This window comes from Durio zibethinus, chromosome 21, assembly GCF_047325235.1.
Source record: "Durio zibethinus cultivar Kanyao isolate XHJ-2024 chromosome 21, ASM4732523v1, whole genome shotgun sequence".
NCBI classification, from domain to species: Eukaryota; Viridiplantae; Streptophyta; class Magnoliopsida; order Malvales; family Malvaceae; genus Durio; species Durio zibethinus.
In genome coordinates, this window is record NC_143182.1 from 293,364 (window position 1) to 310,783 (window position 17,420).

A 17,420-nucleotide genomic window follows, 5' to 3' on the forward strand; every position below is an offset into this window, starting at 1 on the left:
TTACCATAAATAAGCACATTTGACCATTATATTTTTATACATGTGCACCACGGTAGAGTTGGGAAAACCATACAGGTATCATTATTACAGTAATAAACCAGTCGTTGACACGACAGCCGGTTATAATCTACGCCGTGTGATCTCTATTTTGCTTGGTCTTGAAGTTGTTCCTGTTCCACGGGAAGCACAAGATCAGAAAATTAGAAATATGTAAAGAGCAGAAAAAATTTAAACATCTTATCTCTTTTCATGTTATCCAATATATTATACTGACCTCTGTCACAAAGAAAGCATGGAACCCATACGGAACCCTGTGGGGTAACTCAACAACTGCAACAGGATCTGCTGACATTGTTTTTGCATCAATCACATTCACTGATGATTTTCCGCTCACAGAAAAAAAAAAAAAAAAGTCAAACCAGTTGGCTAGGTGATGCAAAATGGTAGTAGTTATTCTCACTCGTTCAAAAAGAATAAATGAAGACGATAAATAGCAAGAGAAAGGGATTGACATACCCACTATTCTCATCATGGACAAAGAATATCAAGTAGCCATCATCCTCTTCAGAAGTGGTGCCCGGCTCACGAGGCACAAAAATGGCTTCCGAACCAAATCTACCGGGACCCAAGTCAAAGAGGCCTTGAACATTCCCCCCAACTTCAATCTTTTCTTTTCCTGCCTCTGGTTCAGCATGCAGATCAAACTTCACAATTCCCGTGACCTTTGCAATGCTGTCCAAAATGGTTCCATACACATATCTTTGTTTTCTAAATTCACACAAGAGAAACAAGTAAGAGTTCGAGTAAGATAGAGAAAATGAACATGCAAATGATAAGTGACGTATAAACTTGATAAAAAAAAGATAAGCATATCATATAGGTACATATTTTCCTCTGCATATTTTGAGAATACTTAACACCATAACAGATACATACCTGCCAGTGTAGTATTCGTTCACCCTAGGGAAATCAACAGTAGAAGCTGATAATTTCTTTTGCGAAGCAAGACCAGATTTCATGTTGAACCTCATCTCATACCTGATTTAAATCATAAGAACAAGAAACAACTTTCACTACAAAGATCATCGTACAAATTTGCACAGGAGGTCAGAGTTCTCACAACTCATTTGAGAAATTTTCAAGCTTCTCTTTGACCTCCCCATTGACCATGTCCAGATCTGGATTCTCAAGTCGGCAAGTGATCAGGACAATTTCATCTTCCTCCTCCCAAGCATTCGCTAGTTAACAGAACATAATTAAATCAGTTAGATTCTAACTCATCCATGTACATTGATCAAATATTAAGCATAAAATTTGAGGGACTTTTAAAAATATAATGAGAAGAAACCATGTTTCATAGAAGAATTATATGACCTTTCCGTAGGTAGCTGAACTGATAGTAACTAAGAAATCAAGGATTGAGTTCCTAAAAGGAAGAAGGAAAAGGCTTGACAAATCAAGGATTGAGTTCAGGAAGTTTGAGAAAGTCGGTTCTTAGCTAATTGTCAAAAAAATAAAGGTGTAGCCACTGAACTGAAATTGATCAGCTAATAATTGTAAACACAATTCACTGTCTATCAAATATTTCTCTTTCTTCATTTTGGAGAAAAGGGAAGAAAGCTCAAGTTATGTTTGGTGTCAATAAGTCCATGGACGAGTTGATGCTAGTGATGATTGATGTCCTCGATAAGCCAGATAATGTCACGTCCCGAAACGAGACATAACACGGTCATATTACCTTGAAGTAAAATCCCAAAGCAATACGAAGCCTAATCCAAAATCATTGAACAACTCTAAAATATAAAAGGTTCTCATTAAGTAACATAGCTAGATAACAAGTCTCCAAAGGTTCAAAGTCGAGTATTACAACTAAAATAAACAATATTTCTAAGTAGTTCTCCAATGCTCGATTCTTCTAGCTTTTCTCAAGCTAATCATACTTATCATTCATAACATCTGTAAAAGAAAAAAAAAATAAAGAATGAGCAAACCACAGCTCAGTAAGTAAAGGCTCACACATCTTACCGGATCAAACATCATTTCATACATGTCATATAGATCATTCAAAACATTCGTCAAATCATAATGTCAAAACATCTCAAAATCATCGTTCTGTCAAATATTTCATAAATTCATAAATCATTGTAAAATATGTTATCATTCAAATATTGTAATCAAACCAAATCATGGATCAATCATTAAAAATCATCGTAAATCTTTATTATCTTTCAAATCGTTAGCTACGGTCACTGTTATAACCCGTGACATTGGCCGTATCGACATTTTCACTCTCATGATCATTGCTAACTATTATAACTCGTTAGCCAAGGCTTACGCTAACTACTATTACCCGTTAGCCAGGGTCGTATGATCATGTCTTTACTAACTACTATTACCCGTTAGCCAGGGTCGTAGAACTAAGTTCTAGTGTCGATGATCCCACTTCTCAGGGATATAAAAACGTAGCTATCATAAAATCATTCTTTAAACATAAATCATTTTCTCATTTCATTCATAAGCATGATCCAACATTTATATAGAGAAATACAAAATAATCATATGCTTGATCCTATTTTCATACACTGAAAATAATGAAATAAAACATTCTTTCATTTAGAAACATATATATATATATATATATATATATATAGATTCGAAAACAAGCAATGTGTGTGAGATTCTACTTACCTTCTTCTGATTCCAACACCTAATTTTTCTCCCTCAAAATTTAGTGGCCTATTCAAGATAATTCCAACATAACAATAATTAATCAACCCATTTGAGGCCACTTATACCAAAACAATTAAGTTAAACAAGTAATAACTCGAGTAATTAATTCTGGCAGTCTGCGCTACTTTCACTAAAACGACCATAACTCAAGATATCCAATTCAGAATTAAAATATTATTAATGCGTTAGAAACTAGACTTGACAAGCTTTCTAACCATATATGGATTATCTCGTGATTCTTTGTGAATTAATTATAACAATTTTTGAAATCCACATCATATGCTGCTGCCAGACAGCCTGTATACCTTTTCATAAAAATTACGTATTTATTCATAGGTAACTCCAAATTCAATTTCGCTTATTTCATTGGAAAGTAGACTCGATAAAATTTCCAAACATATATGGATTAAACTGTAAATCCTTGTATAAAAATTTAGGAAAATTTCGTAATTCTCCCTTACTGCTGCTACTAGGCAGCCTGCACCTCCTTAGGTAAAAATTGGATAACTCTTCATAGGGAACTCGAATTCGACTCCCGTTTGTTTCATTAGAAAGTAAATTCAACATGCTTTCCAACTATATATAGTAATCATAGTAGTATTTAACCCTTTAATACAGAATATAACCTTAATTCATCACTACAAACACATGATTCATATCAGGATTTATACGAAACAAAGATTTTCCTTTCTATTCCCATCAAATTTTTGTTTCAACAATAAATTCACATTACCAACTTTCTTAACACTTAACTTGACTCTAATTAAAGTCTAAATCATCTGTCCAAAGAGGAATAATAGAAACCCTAAAATTTTAGGGTTTCTCGATTATAATTTACACTTTAAGACTTAACCATCAATACTCCAAAAATTGAAAAAGATTATTTACTCACCTCTAACAGATAATTTTTCCTTGTAGATTTGTTCTTCCCTTCACTTGGAATCCTTCAATTGATCTATTCTGTATAAGAAACATATGAGAAATAAATTTTTGTTTTTATTACGACTAATCGTCGACTGAAAACTGAAAAGTTAACTCTATTAATAAAAAAATTTAGGTTTTTTATCAATAAGTCTTCTGCACTTCTCATTTTTTATTAAAGAGTCCCCCCACTTATAAAAATACTTAAAATAATTTTTTTTTTTTTTCGGGTATTACAGATAACCATACTAAAACATACAAAGTTAATAACTCCTTGCCAGAGCTGATTGAATGTGAGTGTTACCAATGGGAATATGCAAATGGATATATATGTATTGGCTATTAGTGAACTGAAACTATCTAATACATCTTCATTTCCTAGAAGAAAGTTTTGGAATGTAAACAATGATAAAACACAAACAATACCATTATGGAATACAAAGCAATTAGGCAGCTCGAACCATCTGATTAGGAGGTCGTCCTTCGCATATCGTGGAAGCACACCAAAACGAGCCTTCTTTGAAGCATCGAATGAGTATATCAGCTTCTTTTCTTTAACCATTTCCTGAAAATTTTAAATGTCAGTGATCACATGATTTAATCATTATGGTTCTCAACAATGATGTCAGAAGCCTTGCCCATGAATAATTTCAGTTATCTATCGAAATAAAAGTTTTCAAGGAGAAATCAAACAACATTTTAGGAACCCAAGTCATATAACAACCTATACAAAGATTTGAGAGTTGAGATTCTGATAGAAAAGCAACAAAGTTCGATTTAAGGTGGCATACCTTTGGTCTGAAATACAAAGGAAGATCCAAGAAAATTGCATAATTCTCAGTAATCGCAAAGTCATGCATCATGATCAGTTCTGATATTGTTATTGGTACTGGGTTGTGCATGAAACCATCTTTTGAAATAACTCTGTATGTGATATACGGTGGCATGTGAGAATAGCCAAAAGTAAACATTTCACCTGCATACAGAAATCTCATAAATCAAAAGCATTTTTACCACTCTGTAACTAATAACTTACTGATTGCATTTTTAATGATGGGTCTCACCAGTGACTGGATCGACCTTTGGATGAGCAGTGAAGGAATGTGCCAACCGCTTGTCATAATCAAGCATGCCAAGAGTTTGGAGATCTCCATCCTCCAAAACTTTGAGGACATCTGCAACAGGGATTACAATTTAATACCCAAGTTTCATTGAAGAAAAAGATCCTAGTAAAAAAAAGAATTGCAAATATATGTGAATTTTAGCATACTTAACCCTCTTCATTCTTTCTTAAAAGAAAACTGAAAGAGACAAGGCAAACTTACAAGGTTTATCAGCCTCTTGAAGTGCCAGAAGTTTCCCATGATGATATATGAGAGCTGTATTAGCTGTACGATGATGATATGCCAAGTCATAGTTTCACATCAATAAGATAAGCATTTTAAAACAAGTAAACGACTAGTGATGAGCAATAACAAAAAAATTGAAAGGGTAGGTTGGGATTGTTTCAGACTGCATTTTGATGGATAAATGTGCCATGGCTTCATGGAATAAATTGAGGGACAAATAAATTTCAGGAGCTCCCGTCCCAAAGGGTACCAGATCAACTAAATGTATCAGAATGAACAATGTAATCCATAATCCATTCTAGGTCCCAGTTTTTCACTAACACTTCTTTTCTGTGATGGTTTAGAGAAGGTTAGAGAAATAACATTGGTATCTTAGAACCATTCAGCCATATCTTTGCTTTCTATGTGTGGAACAGACACCAGGACATACAAATACTAGCACCCAACAAGATAAAGCATAAATGCGTCACAGACGTCATTCATAAGCAATAAGAAATCCATTTTTATTTTATTGTGCAACAGCATATAATGGAACTTGCTTAAAGCACATGCCTTGAATTCAATGAACAGACTCAACAATTTACCTGTCCCATTTCCATATGATAGATCTAACACTTTAGCTTTTTCTCTCAGCTTCTGTATATTGACCATGAGCAATCCAAATAGCCCTTTAAGGTCTCCGACCTGCAAAATGACACATTCAAGAAGAGGATAATGACATGCCCAAGATGAGCATTTGTAACGGACGTTTCCTACAGTTAGAATTAAAATCTTAATGCTTCTCTTAAAGTGATGGAACTGTGTAGGTCATGCCATTGCTGTTTAGATTTCATAAGGGCACACCACTTGGGAGCAGCTCAGGGAAATTAAAAAATAACGAGTACAACTTTGTAATGCTTTATATTACATTAATTCATGATGCATATTCCCCTCTAAATAGCGTTATAATGAATAAAAAGTTCACTAATTATAACGCTTTTCAACCTTTTTCTGTCAAGTGTAGACATCCAATTAGATTGAAGTCCAGATCAATTGAGCCTGACCTAAATGGGTAAGTTCAATTCAATTTTTATCTTGTATTATTTTTTTTTTGTATTTATTTATTTATTTATTATTATTATGTATTAATATGTGTATATCTTTATTTATCTATTTATTTATTTATTTTATTTTTATTTTCATTTTTTTGTTAATATTTATAGGTATTTTATTTATATAGTTATATATTTATTATTATATTATTATTATTTTGTAATATTTTTGGATTTATCTTATTTTAATTTTTTTAATTAATTATCTGTTAATTTTATTTTTATTCATTTATCTGTTTTTTTTTTTTTCGATTATCTGATTATTATGATTTTTTTTAGGGCTGTGATTGAAAGTTGAAGAATCCCATTGTGAATGAGAATTCAATCTGAAGAGTCCAGATTGGATTCAAAGATTGAATCCCCGTCCAAACAGGAATTGGGATTGATCAGGAACTCCTGATCAATCCCTATAAAAGGGACCTCTGGAACAGAATGAAGAACAGACAAAATCAGTGAGCAAAGCTACTGATTTGAGAGAAAAAGAGGCGTATAGGAAGCTAAGAAAAGGTTTAGGAGTGTTCTTGGAGCTAGAAGAAATTTTTTGAAGATTTTTGGTGATTTTTTTTTTGGGAATTTTTGGAAAATTCCAGATTTCGATGAATTTTTCGGTGAAATTTGAATTTTTTGACGAAAATTCCGGCCAACCTTGAAGTTTCTGGTGATCTGCCCAATTTTCGACGAATAATCCCAGAAACCGGTGAACTTTCGACGAAAAAACCCAGATTCTGGTGACAAAATCCAGAATCCTGTGAATTTTTAACCGGAGTTCTTCGGCCTTTAAGAGAGAAAGAAGAGGAAAAAGGAAGAAGAGAGAGAGAGAAGGAGCGTTCTACCAAAAAACAGAGGGAAATGCCTTTTATACCCTCTCAAAACGACGTCGTTTTGGCCTTAAGTGACCTAACTGATCCGCGCGTTTTGCCGTGACCTGACCCGACCCGAGCGTCGACCCGCTTCCTGACCCGCGCGTGTCTGCCCCTCTTCAAGCCGAGTCGAGCCGAGCTCCAAGCCACCCCCCTGAGCCGTTTCTCTTCCTTGAGCCGAGCCTAACCGAGCCGATAGCCGAGCCGCTCCAGGTTTTTTTTTCTTTTTTTTTTTTCAAATTTTTTTATTTATTTGTTTTATTTATTTATTTATTTTATTTATTAGATTAAGATTATTTAATATTCTTTTTATCTTTATTTTATTTTTATTTTTGTTTTACTTTTCTTTATTTTTTTATTTTTATTTATTTTTTTTATTATTCTATTTTCTTTAAATGAAAATCAAAATTTTCAAAAAAAATATTTTTAGGAAAAAGTTGAAAGTATCAATTTTCCTTAAAAATAAATTTCAAAAAAAGGGTTTTTGAGGAAAAGTTGAAAGTATCAATTTTTTTTGGAAATCAAGGTTTCAAAAAGAATATTTTTGAGAAAAAGTTGAAAGTATCAATTTTTCTTAATAATAAATTTTTAAAAAAATATTTTTTGGGAAAAGTTGAAAGTATCAATTTTCCTTGAAAATCAAAGTTTCAAAAAAAATATTTTTGAGGAAAAGTTGAAAATATCAATTTTCCTCAAAAATAAATTTTCAAAAAATATTTTTGGGAAAAAGTTGAAAGTATCAATTTTCCTTAAAAATAAATTTTCAAAAAATATTTTTGGGGAAAAATTGAAAGTATCAATTTTTCCCACACAAGAACAATCATTCTCTCCTTCCTTTCTATTTTGATTTTGATTTTGATTTTTCTTTAACTAATCCGACAACGGAGCCTCTGCAAGTGAAACAGTAGTTTTTCTGGCATACTCTCGAGGTGAGGAAATTTTCTCAATTTTTTGCTAAAAGTATTAGAGTCAATTGAGAATAATTTTTAACAATTAATTATTTGGTAAAATTTTAAGGCTTATTGGATAACACAAATTTAAGCTGGTACCATCTTTTGATGGACGTTGTGAGAGTGCTATAACCTTCCTCACACGTAATCGAACTCTCGAACCCTGTTCTGGTTAGCAGACCTGAACCTATTCTTTTAGGGACCCTTAAGCTTAGGTGTTCCCTGAAAGGACAGATTCTTTAGGTGGCCAATTGCACCTAGATAAAAAAGATTGGTGACGACTCCCTAAAAGTGAATGCCTAGCGATAGATCCCCGGATCTAGATGTTATAATAGCTTGGTGACTCCGTTGGGGATTTTGAGAGTCAGGCCAGCAAATAATTTGTGTTATCCAAAAGCCTAATAAAGTTGAACCTGTTTGTATATATGTATTTATTCATTCATGCTTATCTACCCTGTTAATTATGTCATTCATATGCATGTGCATGACATGAGCTCTACACCCGAGCTTCGTCCCTCTAGGAGGCAGTAAAGTACCTATTGCTTTCGTGAGGTCTAATGCCTCCGCAGTGGCTAACGAAATACTCCCACTCAAATTGAACATTTTCCGCTTATAACCTGTAATAGGTGAGGATTAGGGTGCCTTACTAGTCTATGATGGACAGGGATGTAAGGAGCAATTTGAGGACCTTTAGACTCTGACTTTAAAACCGCATGTAGTGAACCTTAAGAGTGCCTACACCTAAGATAGAGCCCTTTCTACCCAATGATAGATATACCTTGAAATTAGGACACAAAAAGGGTGTTTATCTAATCATTTTGATTGTTTAACTTTGTGTATTATTTTTATCATATGTAACATTATGTATCAGCATCACTTTCATTTCATCCATAGAACTAACTATGTTGTTTGTCTGATTGTATGCATCTGTATTATTTTCATGATCATGTTTTAACACAATCATTTGCATTCATTTCATACTAGATTTCATTCAGAAAAATATACATTTCATTTGTGTATCAAAGCATCATACATAAGGCACAGCATAACATTTCTAATCATAAGTATGGTACTCAAGGTTCAAGGATAGCTCTATCTAACGAAAACCCTGTTCATCCATACAACACAAGATCCAGAGCAAGGCAAATGGAGGAGGAAAGTTTTCATAAATTTAAAAAGCTAGAAAAAGCTCAAGAGAAGATTGAAAGTGAACTAAGCAAGATTCTAAAGGCTCTTAATAACATGAATAAAGGAAAATGAGTTGAAGAAAATGCAAGCTAACAAGTTTTCACGCTGTAAGAAGTGACTGACCCTTTATATTTTTCAGGTTTTGACCCACCTCAAGCCCAGTCTGCTCAAGAGGCCCCGCCATAACATTTCGCATATCCTGGAATGCCATCAGCTTTCAACCCAGGGTAGTATAATAGCTATATAAATCTTGTATTCACTGAAAAAGCAATAAAACCAATTCCTGATCTAGATAATTTAAAAGAGAAGGAAAAAGAAAAGATAAGAGTGGAAGTTCAGGAAAGCTCCAAAATTAGCATGCTAGAGCAGATGCTACGGGCTGTGGAAGGATTTAGCTTTTATGGGTCAGTTGATGCTGCTGGGCTCTGCCTAGTTCCTGATGTGGTTATCTCCTATAAGTTCAAAGTATTAAAATTTAAAAAATATGACGGTACAAAGTACCCCAAAACCCACATCACCATGTATTGCAGAAAGATGGTAGCTCATGCACATGATGAAAAACTCTTGATGCATATCTTCCAGGATAGCCTTACTGATTCTGCTGCCAGGTGGTATGTTCAGTTGGATAGGACCCACATTCGTTCTTGGAGCGATATTGCACATAACTTCATCAGTCAATATCGACATGTTATCGATTTGGCCCCTGATCGTTTGTCTTTACAGAATCTGAAGAAAAAGGTAAACGAGTCTTTTAAAGAATACGCCCAGAGATGAAGAGATATAGCTTCACAGGTACAACCTTCACTGATAGAGAAAGAGACCACAGTGCTGTTTGTTAGCACTTTAAAACTTCCATATTATGAAAAGATGATAGGGAATGCAACAAAAAATTTTGCTGACATGGTAATCTCTGGAGAAATTATTGAAAGTGCCATAAAAAATGACAAGTTAAGAGGAAGAGAAACCAAGAAGGCATCAGAAAAGAAAGAAGCTGAAGCTCAAGCTGTGAGTTTTGATAGACAACAATTCAGGGGTTATCAACCCTATCCATCCCAAGGTTACTCTCCATACTATCCTGCTGTGAATAATGCCTCATCTTACCAGCTAGCTCCACAACCACCTTATTCATCCACTTACCGATCAATTTTTAGCCCTCAAGATCTTACATATAGCCTTAACATTCAAGCTCTTGTAAGAACCTAAATTCGCCCTACTAACCCAACAAGTGGCTCACGAGAATAACAGACTACTTGAAAAAAATTTGTATTTGATCCAATCCCTATGACTTATACAGAGTTATATCGAGAACTCTATAATAGCCATTTGATTGCCCCCAGCCATGTAGAGCCGCTTAAACCACCCTATCCAAAGTGATATGATCCTACAGCCCACTGTGACTACCACTATAGAATTTTTGGCCATTCTACTAAAAATTGTACTACTTTAAAGTATAAAGTGCAACGGTTGATCAATGATAGAATGGTAAGTTTTGATCAAGGGAAAGTAACAACACCTAATGTTAGCGTTCTGAGTGAAAGTCAAGAACAGAAAGGGTCTGAAGAGTCATAATAACTTGAGGGGTAAGATGTCAATAGAGATTCTTCACCCGATCGTATAGAGAGACAATTTTAAAGAATGGAAATAAGGCTGGTTGAAGGTTTTTTTAGTCATGTTAGGATTTCTTTTCGAGTGATTGTTGGATTTCTTTTTGCAATATGATTTCACTTGTTATCATCTTAATAAGGGTAAGTCAATGCATTTTATTACAATTTTCTCTTTCATTTGACCATTACTCCATGCTCTGTTACCTTTCATAACTTTATACTCCCATTCTCAAATTTCAGATGATGAATATTTAGACAATGATAACAATAATTCTGAGATTTAATTTTGAGAACTCATCCACATTAATATGAGGAGATGATTTGAGCAAAAAAAAAGTAAAAAAAAGGTAAGCCATTACCAGAGGTGAAAGAGATATGTCCTGAAGATATCTTTTATACAAGAAATTGAGCTTTGTTCAATAGATGATATTCAAGAAAAGTATTCACAATTGAGATAAAAAATGGTTATCTTTCTTTTATCATTCGAAAAACCATTCATTGCTACCCCTTTGAGTCTATCATGATTTTTTTTCTTGAATAACCTTAACCAAGGATCACCATCTACACTTGGGGGGTAATTTTTGAAAATTTTTTACAAAAGGTCTCAAAAATGAAAAAAAAAAGAAAAAAAAAATAAATGCCACACATGACTTGGGGCAAAGTAATGAGAATCCTTTGTGTGAGGAAAGAAAAAATGATGTGGGGGCAAAATGCCAAGCTGCATCAAATGATCCTTTGGTTTTGAACCTTTTTAATACATGTTTTGAGCCTATTATATCCATTTTTTTATGACCCTTCACCTTAGCCTACATTACAACCTTGAAAAGTCTATTTGGATCAAATGTGAATACTCAACTTGAATGATCACATGTTGAACAAAGGTATGCTTATGATGAAGCAATGGAATCATGCTACATTGCTCTAAAGTTTGATGTATGAAAGATATCAACAATAGATGAAAAATGAGAAAAAAGAAAAAAGATGATGAAAAAAAAAAAAGAAAGAAAGAATGAGAAAATGGAAAAAAGAGATCCAAATTGAAAACCTGAAAGGGTGATTTTGATAGAGAAAGATCCAGGTCAAATGACTCACATGAATGAAAGATCAAAGACATTTGAAGATCCCTCAAAGATTGGGGTAAAGTTTGCCAAGTTCAAGATGACTTCAACTGTAAATGAAATGAGTTTTTGAAAAAGAATTCTAGATTAATGTTGAGAATTGTTTGAATATTCATCATTTAGACATACCATCCATCCTAATGACATGTATCCAATTCATTTCTTTTTTCATTTGTTTTGCATCAAAATAGATCTTCATTGATTATCTTTACCATAATTCACCATGTGTTCTCTTATTGTTACACCCCTAGAATGAATTCAGAAAATGCTTGATTGCATTATATTTGTCAAGATTTGAAATGATAATGAATGAATGAATATGTGCTTAAAAGAGTCTTGCATTCATTTGAAAATAAATCTAAGATGATAAAGAAATGGTAGAAACCCAAAAGAGATTATTTGGAAGGATATGTGATATGATCAAATGGAGGATATAATGGGGCAAATCTTGAAAAATGGTATAACCAAGTGATGAATACAAGGATGAATTGGTCGATATGACTTGAAAGTTATGATTGGATGATGAAAGCAATCGGTGGATAAAGTTTGTTTTGAAATGGTTAGTACTGAGACACTTATGAATAATGACTCAGTGATGGTGGGTGAAACTTGTTCTGAAATTTTTAGTGTTGAGAAGTCTATGAATAGTGGTCAAGTGATGATTGATTGATGAAACTTGTTTCAAAATATGGAGAAACTGAACAAGGAAGACATGCGAAATGGTGGAGTTTTGAGAGCCATATCACCATAATTATTTAGAATTTTATTGCATAGACATTTGCATTACATGCATCATGGTGGCATCGTCGCTTGAATAGTACATGCACATGATTTGATGAATTAAACTTTGTTTGGACATGCGTGGCACTATGAGAATATAGGTTGCCACACTTGCATCATTAAGAAAGCATTTGCATCTTGGGTCATAACATTCATTCATGCAAAATTTTGAGTCATTTGAAAAAGAAATTGTGAATGTTTTGACGAGAATTTTTGAGAACTCAAATGAGAATCTTTGAATTTCAAAATGAGAATCTTTGAGGAGTGAAACCCTAAAGTTCATCGAATGTAAATTTTCGAACAAATGAAAAGTTTTGAACTTTTGGATGTGGATCTCCAAAATACAAAACTTCAACCTTTTAGATATGAATTTCCAATGTTTTAAATGAGAGCCTTTGAACTTAGATGTGAAACTCTAAGTTTTATTGCATGTGAGCCTTTGAACTCAAATGAAAAAGCTTTGAATTTTTGGATGTGAATTTCCAAAATTCAAATGAAAAGCTTTAGACTTTTGGATATGAATTTCAAGTTTGCCAAATAAGAACCTTTAAAAAAGCTTTGAACTTTTGGATGTGAGCCTTCAAAATTCAAATGAGGATCTTTGATGCGAGTCTTACAGGTTGCAAATGCAAATCTTGAGATCTTGCAAATTCGAGAAGAAATTTGTCAAGTAAGTTCCTAATCCTTGAAATAGGATGTCTTGTGGTATCAGGATTGATTTATAAGACCTTTGGGCATAATCTCCTGAAACTCCTTCAAACACAATTTTCAACTCCTTTGGACATGATTGTCAGGGAGCAATTTACTTTCCAAAAGTCTGTTTAGAGGAGCAATTTACTTTTCAAAGTCGTGGTGCCTCTGTTTAGAGGAGCAATTTACTTTCTCAAAGTCGTGGTGCCTCTGTTTAGAGGAGCAATTTACTTTCAAAGTCGTGGTGCCTCTGTTTAGAGGAGCAATTTATTTTCCAAAGTCGTGGTGCCTCTGTTTAAAGGAGCAATTTATTTTTCAAAGTCGTGGTGCCTCTGTTTAGGGGAGCAATTTATTTTCCAAAGTCGTGGTGCCTCTGTTTAGAGGAGTAATTTACTTTCCAAAGTCATGGTGCCTCTGTTTAGAGGAGCAATTTATGTTTCTCAAAGTCGTTGAACCTCTGTTTAGAGGAGCTTTGGTAAAAAAAAAAAACAAAAAAACAAAAAACAAAAAAAAAATAAAAAATGACAATGTTGAGTTGAGTCTTGATTGGGTGTCTACGTCTTTGCGCAATTTCTGTTTCACAAAAAATGTGTAAAGAGAGGCAGCTGTAGACACCCAATTACGTCCAGGCCCAAATCAATTGGGCCTGACCCAAATGGGTAAGCTCAATTCAATTTTTATCTTGTATTATTTTTTTTTGTATTTTATGTATTTTATTATTTATTTATTATTATTATGTATTAATATGTGTATATCTTTATTTATCTATTTATTTATTTATTTTATTTTCATTTTCATTTTTTTTGTTTGTTAATATTTATAGGTATTTTATTTATATAGTTATATATTTATTATTATATTATTATTATTATTTTGTAATATTTTTGGATTTATCTTTTTTTAATTTTTTTAATTAATTATCTGTTAATTTTATTTTTATTCATTTATCTATTTTTTTTTCGATTATCTGATTATTATGATTTTTTTTTAGGGCTGTGATTGAAAGTTGAAGAATCCCATTGTGAATGGGAATTCAATCTGAAGAGTTCAGATTGGATTCAAAGATTGAATCCCTGTCCAAACAGGAATTAGGATTGATCAGAAACTCCTGATCAATCCCTATAAAAGGGACTTCTGGAACAGAATGAAGAACAGACAAAAATAGTGAGCAAAGCTACTGATTTGAGAGAAAAAGAGGTGTATAGGAAGCTAAGAAAATGTTTAGGAGTGTTCTGGGAGCTAGAAGAAATTTTTTGAAGATTTTTGACGATTTTTTTTCTAGGAATTTCTAGAAAATTTTAGATTCCGATGAATTTTTCGACGAAGTTTGAATTTTCCAATGAAAATTTTGGCCAACCTTGAAGTTTCCGACGACCTGTCCAGTTTTCGACGAATAATCTCAGAAATTGACGAACTTTCGACGAAAAAACTCAGATTTCGGTGACAAAACTCAGAATCCGATGAATCTTCAATCGGAGTTCTTCGACCTTTTAGAGAGAAGAAAGAGGAAAAAAGAAGAAGAGAGAGAGATGGAAGGAGCGTTCTGCCGAAAAACAGAGGAAAGTACCTTTTATACCCTCTCAAAACGACGTCGTTTTGGCCTTAAGTGACCCAGAAGATCGACGCGTTTTGCCGTGACTTGACCCGACTCGAGCGTTGACCCGCTTCCTGACCCGCTCGTGCCTATCCCCCTTCAAGTCGAGCCGAGCCGAGCTCCAAGCCGTCCCTCCGAGCCGTTTCTCTTCCTTGAGCCGAGCCAAGCTGAACCGATAGCCGAGCCGCTCCAAGTTTTTTTTTTTTTTTCAAAATTTCTTTATTTATTTGTTTTATTTATTTATTTATTTTATTTATTAGATTAGGATTATTTAATATTTTTTTTATCTTTATTTTATTTTTATTTTTGTTTTACTTTTCTTTATTTTTTTATTTTTATTTTTTTTTATTATTCTATTTTCTTTAAATGAAAATCAAAATTTTCAAAAAAAATATTTTTAGGAAAAAGTTGAAAGTATTAATTTTTCTTAAAAATAAATTTCAAAAAAAGGGTTTTTGAGGAAAAGTTGAAAGTATCAATTTTCCTTGGAAATCAAGGTTTCAAAAAAAATATTTTTGAAGAAAAGTTGAAAGTATCAATTTTTCTTGGAAATCAAAGTTTCAAAAAAAATATTTTTGAAGAAAAGTTGAAAATATCAATTTTCCTTAAAAATAAATTTTCAAAAAATATTTTTGGAGAAAAGTTGAAAGGGGAAAAGTTGAAAGTATTAATTTTTCCCACACAAAAACAATCATTCTCTCCTTCCTTTCTATTTTGATTTTGATTTTAATTTTTCTTTAACCAATCCGACGACGGAGCCTCTGCAAGTGAAACAGTAGTTTTTCTGGCATATTCTCGAGGTGAGGAAATTTTCTCAATTTTCTACTAAAAGTATTAGAGTCAATTGAAAATAATTTTCAATAATTAATTACTTGGTAAAATTTTAAAGCTTATTAGATAACACAAATTTAAGCTGGTACCATCTTTTGATGGGCGTTGTGAGGGTGCTATAACCTTCCTCACACGTAATCGAACTCTCAAACCCTGTTTTGGTTAGCAGACCTGAACCTATTTTTTTAGGGACCCTTAAGCTTAGGTGTTCCCTGAAAGAACAGATTCTTTAGGTGGCCAATTGCACCTAGATAAAAAAGATTGATGACGACTTCCTAAAAGTCAATGCCTAGCGATAGATTCCCAGATTTAAACGTTATGACATCAAGGAGGTAACTTGTAACGTATACCTTCATAAATTTTGCCGCCCCAAAGAACTCTTCTTGTTTAAGACGTGATGTCTTCACATAACGGGAGACATATGTTGCCTTTCCATCTTTGATGCACAAAACATGAATCATTCTGCAAATTAAGGACTTAACAGTTTACCATATGTTATTTCTGTTATGTCATGCACCCCTATTAAGTAAAGGTAAGGAGCAAAGAACAAGATTTGAATTGTCATTTTGACAAGCATCCACATGGTGCAAAACAGAGATAGATTGTAATTAAGACTGACCACCCCTATGATGAAGTAACCAGTGGGCAACTAAAGCAACATATATGATTTGTTTCTTTACATTTATGTTTATAATCAAAATTTGCAATGAAATGAACTAATGTTATATAAATAATCAAGTGAAGTTAACATACCCATCTCCATCAAACCTGTAGGCACAGAAATTAAAAAACAAAAGAATTAGATGCGATGGTCAATGGCTTATAAATCAAAACTGAAACTTGATTCACAAGAAAAACAGTTGAGTTGGACAGACACAAAACCAGTAATATGCAGCCACGGGAAAACTTGGGGTTGGGCCCAACCCTGACAAATTCACCATTCAAGCATTCCTGAAGAAATAGAAAATATTAGTAACATACACTTTACGGAAGCAATAGTAAAGGGCAACCCTTTAGTCAAAGGAAAATAAATAAAAGAAGAGAATATACTCTTATCTTCCGTAACTAGCGAACAGAGACTTTTAACGAAAGATTGTAGTGGGTAGTTAGTATTTGCTTACAGGGAGGTGGCCTTTGATAGGAAGATGTTTGGTGGAAGGAGTTTCGTTAGGAGCGGGAGCGAAGTTACCCGACAGATAATGTTGAGGTTGTGAAGAATTGTACATAAGCTTAACTATCAACTGCTCCAACCAGTCAATCAGCTTCGAACTCAGCCCCTTTTGCGGCTTAGGATTCACCTCCACGATTCCCGTCCCAGCTCCTCCGCTGTCTCCGTTGACCAGCTTCCCCTTTTCCTCCGCCATTTCTCTGTCCCTTGAAAATAATGGGAAGTGGTGTTGGGAGATTTGATATACTTGGAACCACGGGAAGACGTTATTTGAATTTAAAAATTGAAACTATTAAGTTTTTAGATTTTTTATGTATATATAAAATAATTTATTTAAAATTTTTTTTACGTACGTATAAATTTTATCTAATAATTTTTTTAAATTTATTTTAGATACTTATTAATTTTTATTAAAATTTACCTCGACTCTCGGTGATATAATTTTATTAATACCTTCTTTAAACTAAGTAATATAATATTTTAAATATATTTTTAGGTAAAATCACGACACTTAATTTTATTATCTAAATTATTTTAATATCCTTT

At 33.3% G+C, this 17,420-nt stretch overlaps 1 protein-coding gene across 5 annotated transcripts; it reads right to left on the reverse strand.

Moving 5' to 3' along the window:
• Positions 1–17,119, reverse strand: LOC111304497 (carotenoid 9,10(9',10')-cleavage dioxygenase 1). 5 transcript variants are annotated; one of them, XR_016331219.1, is made up of 13 exons: positions 16,589–16,610; positions 16,460–16,474; positions 16,057–16,168; positions 5,585–5,684; positions 4,977–5,039; positions 4,716–4,826; positions 4,443–4,627; positions 4,078–4,216; positions 1,121–1,238; positions 937–1,038; positions 517–768; positions 275–375; positions 1–170 (listed from the first exon to the last, which is right to left on the reverse strand). XR_016331219.1 is itself a non-coding variant. In XM_089750262.1 (13 exons), the coding sequence occupies exons 3-12, from the start codon at positions 16,165–16,167 to the stop codon at positions 324–326; spliced, it is 1,200 nt and encodes a 399-aa protein (XP_089606388.1). In that variant the 5' UTR covers position 16,168; positions 16,460–16,474; positions 16,589–16,610; the 3' UTR covers positions 1–170; positions 275–323. The 5 variants fall into 5 exon arrangements, 4 of the variants coding, with proteins under 4 accessions (XP_089606388.1, XP_022756794.2, XP_089606390.1 ...); XM_089750262.1 differs by having other exon boundaries at positions 275–342; XM_022901059.2 differs by having other exon boundaries at positions 275–389.
• Positions 17,120–17,420: the final 301 nt, after the last annotated feature.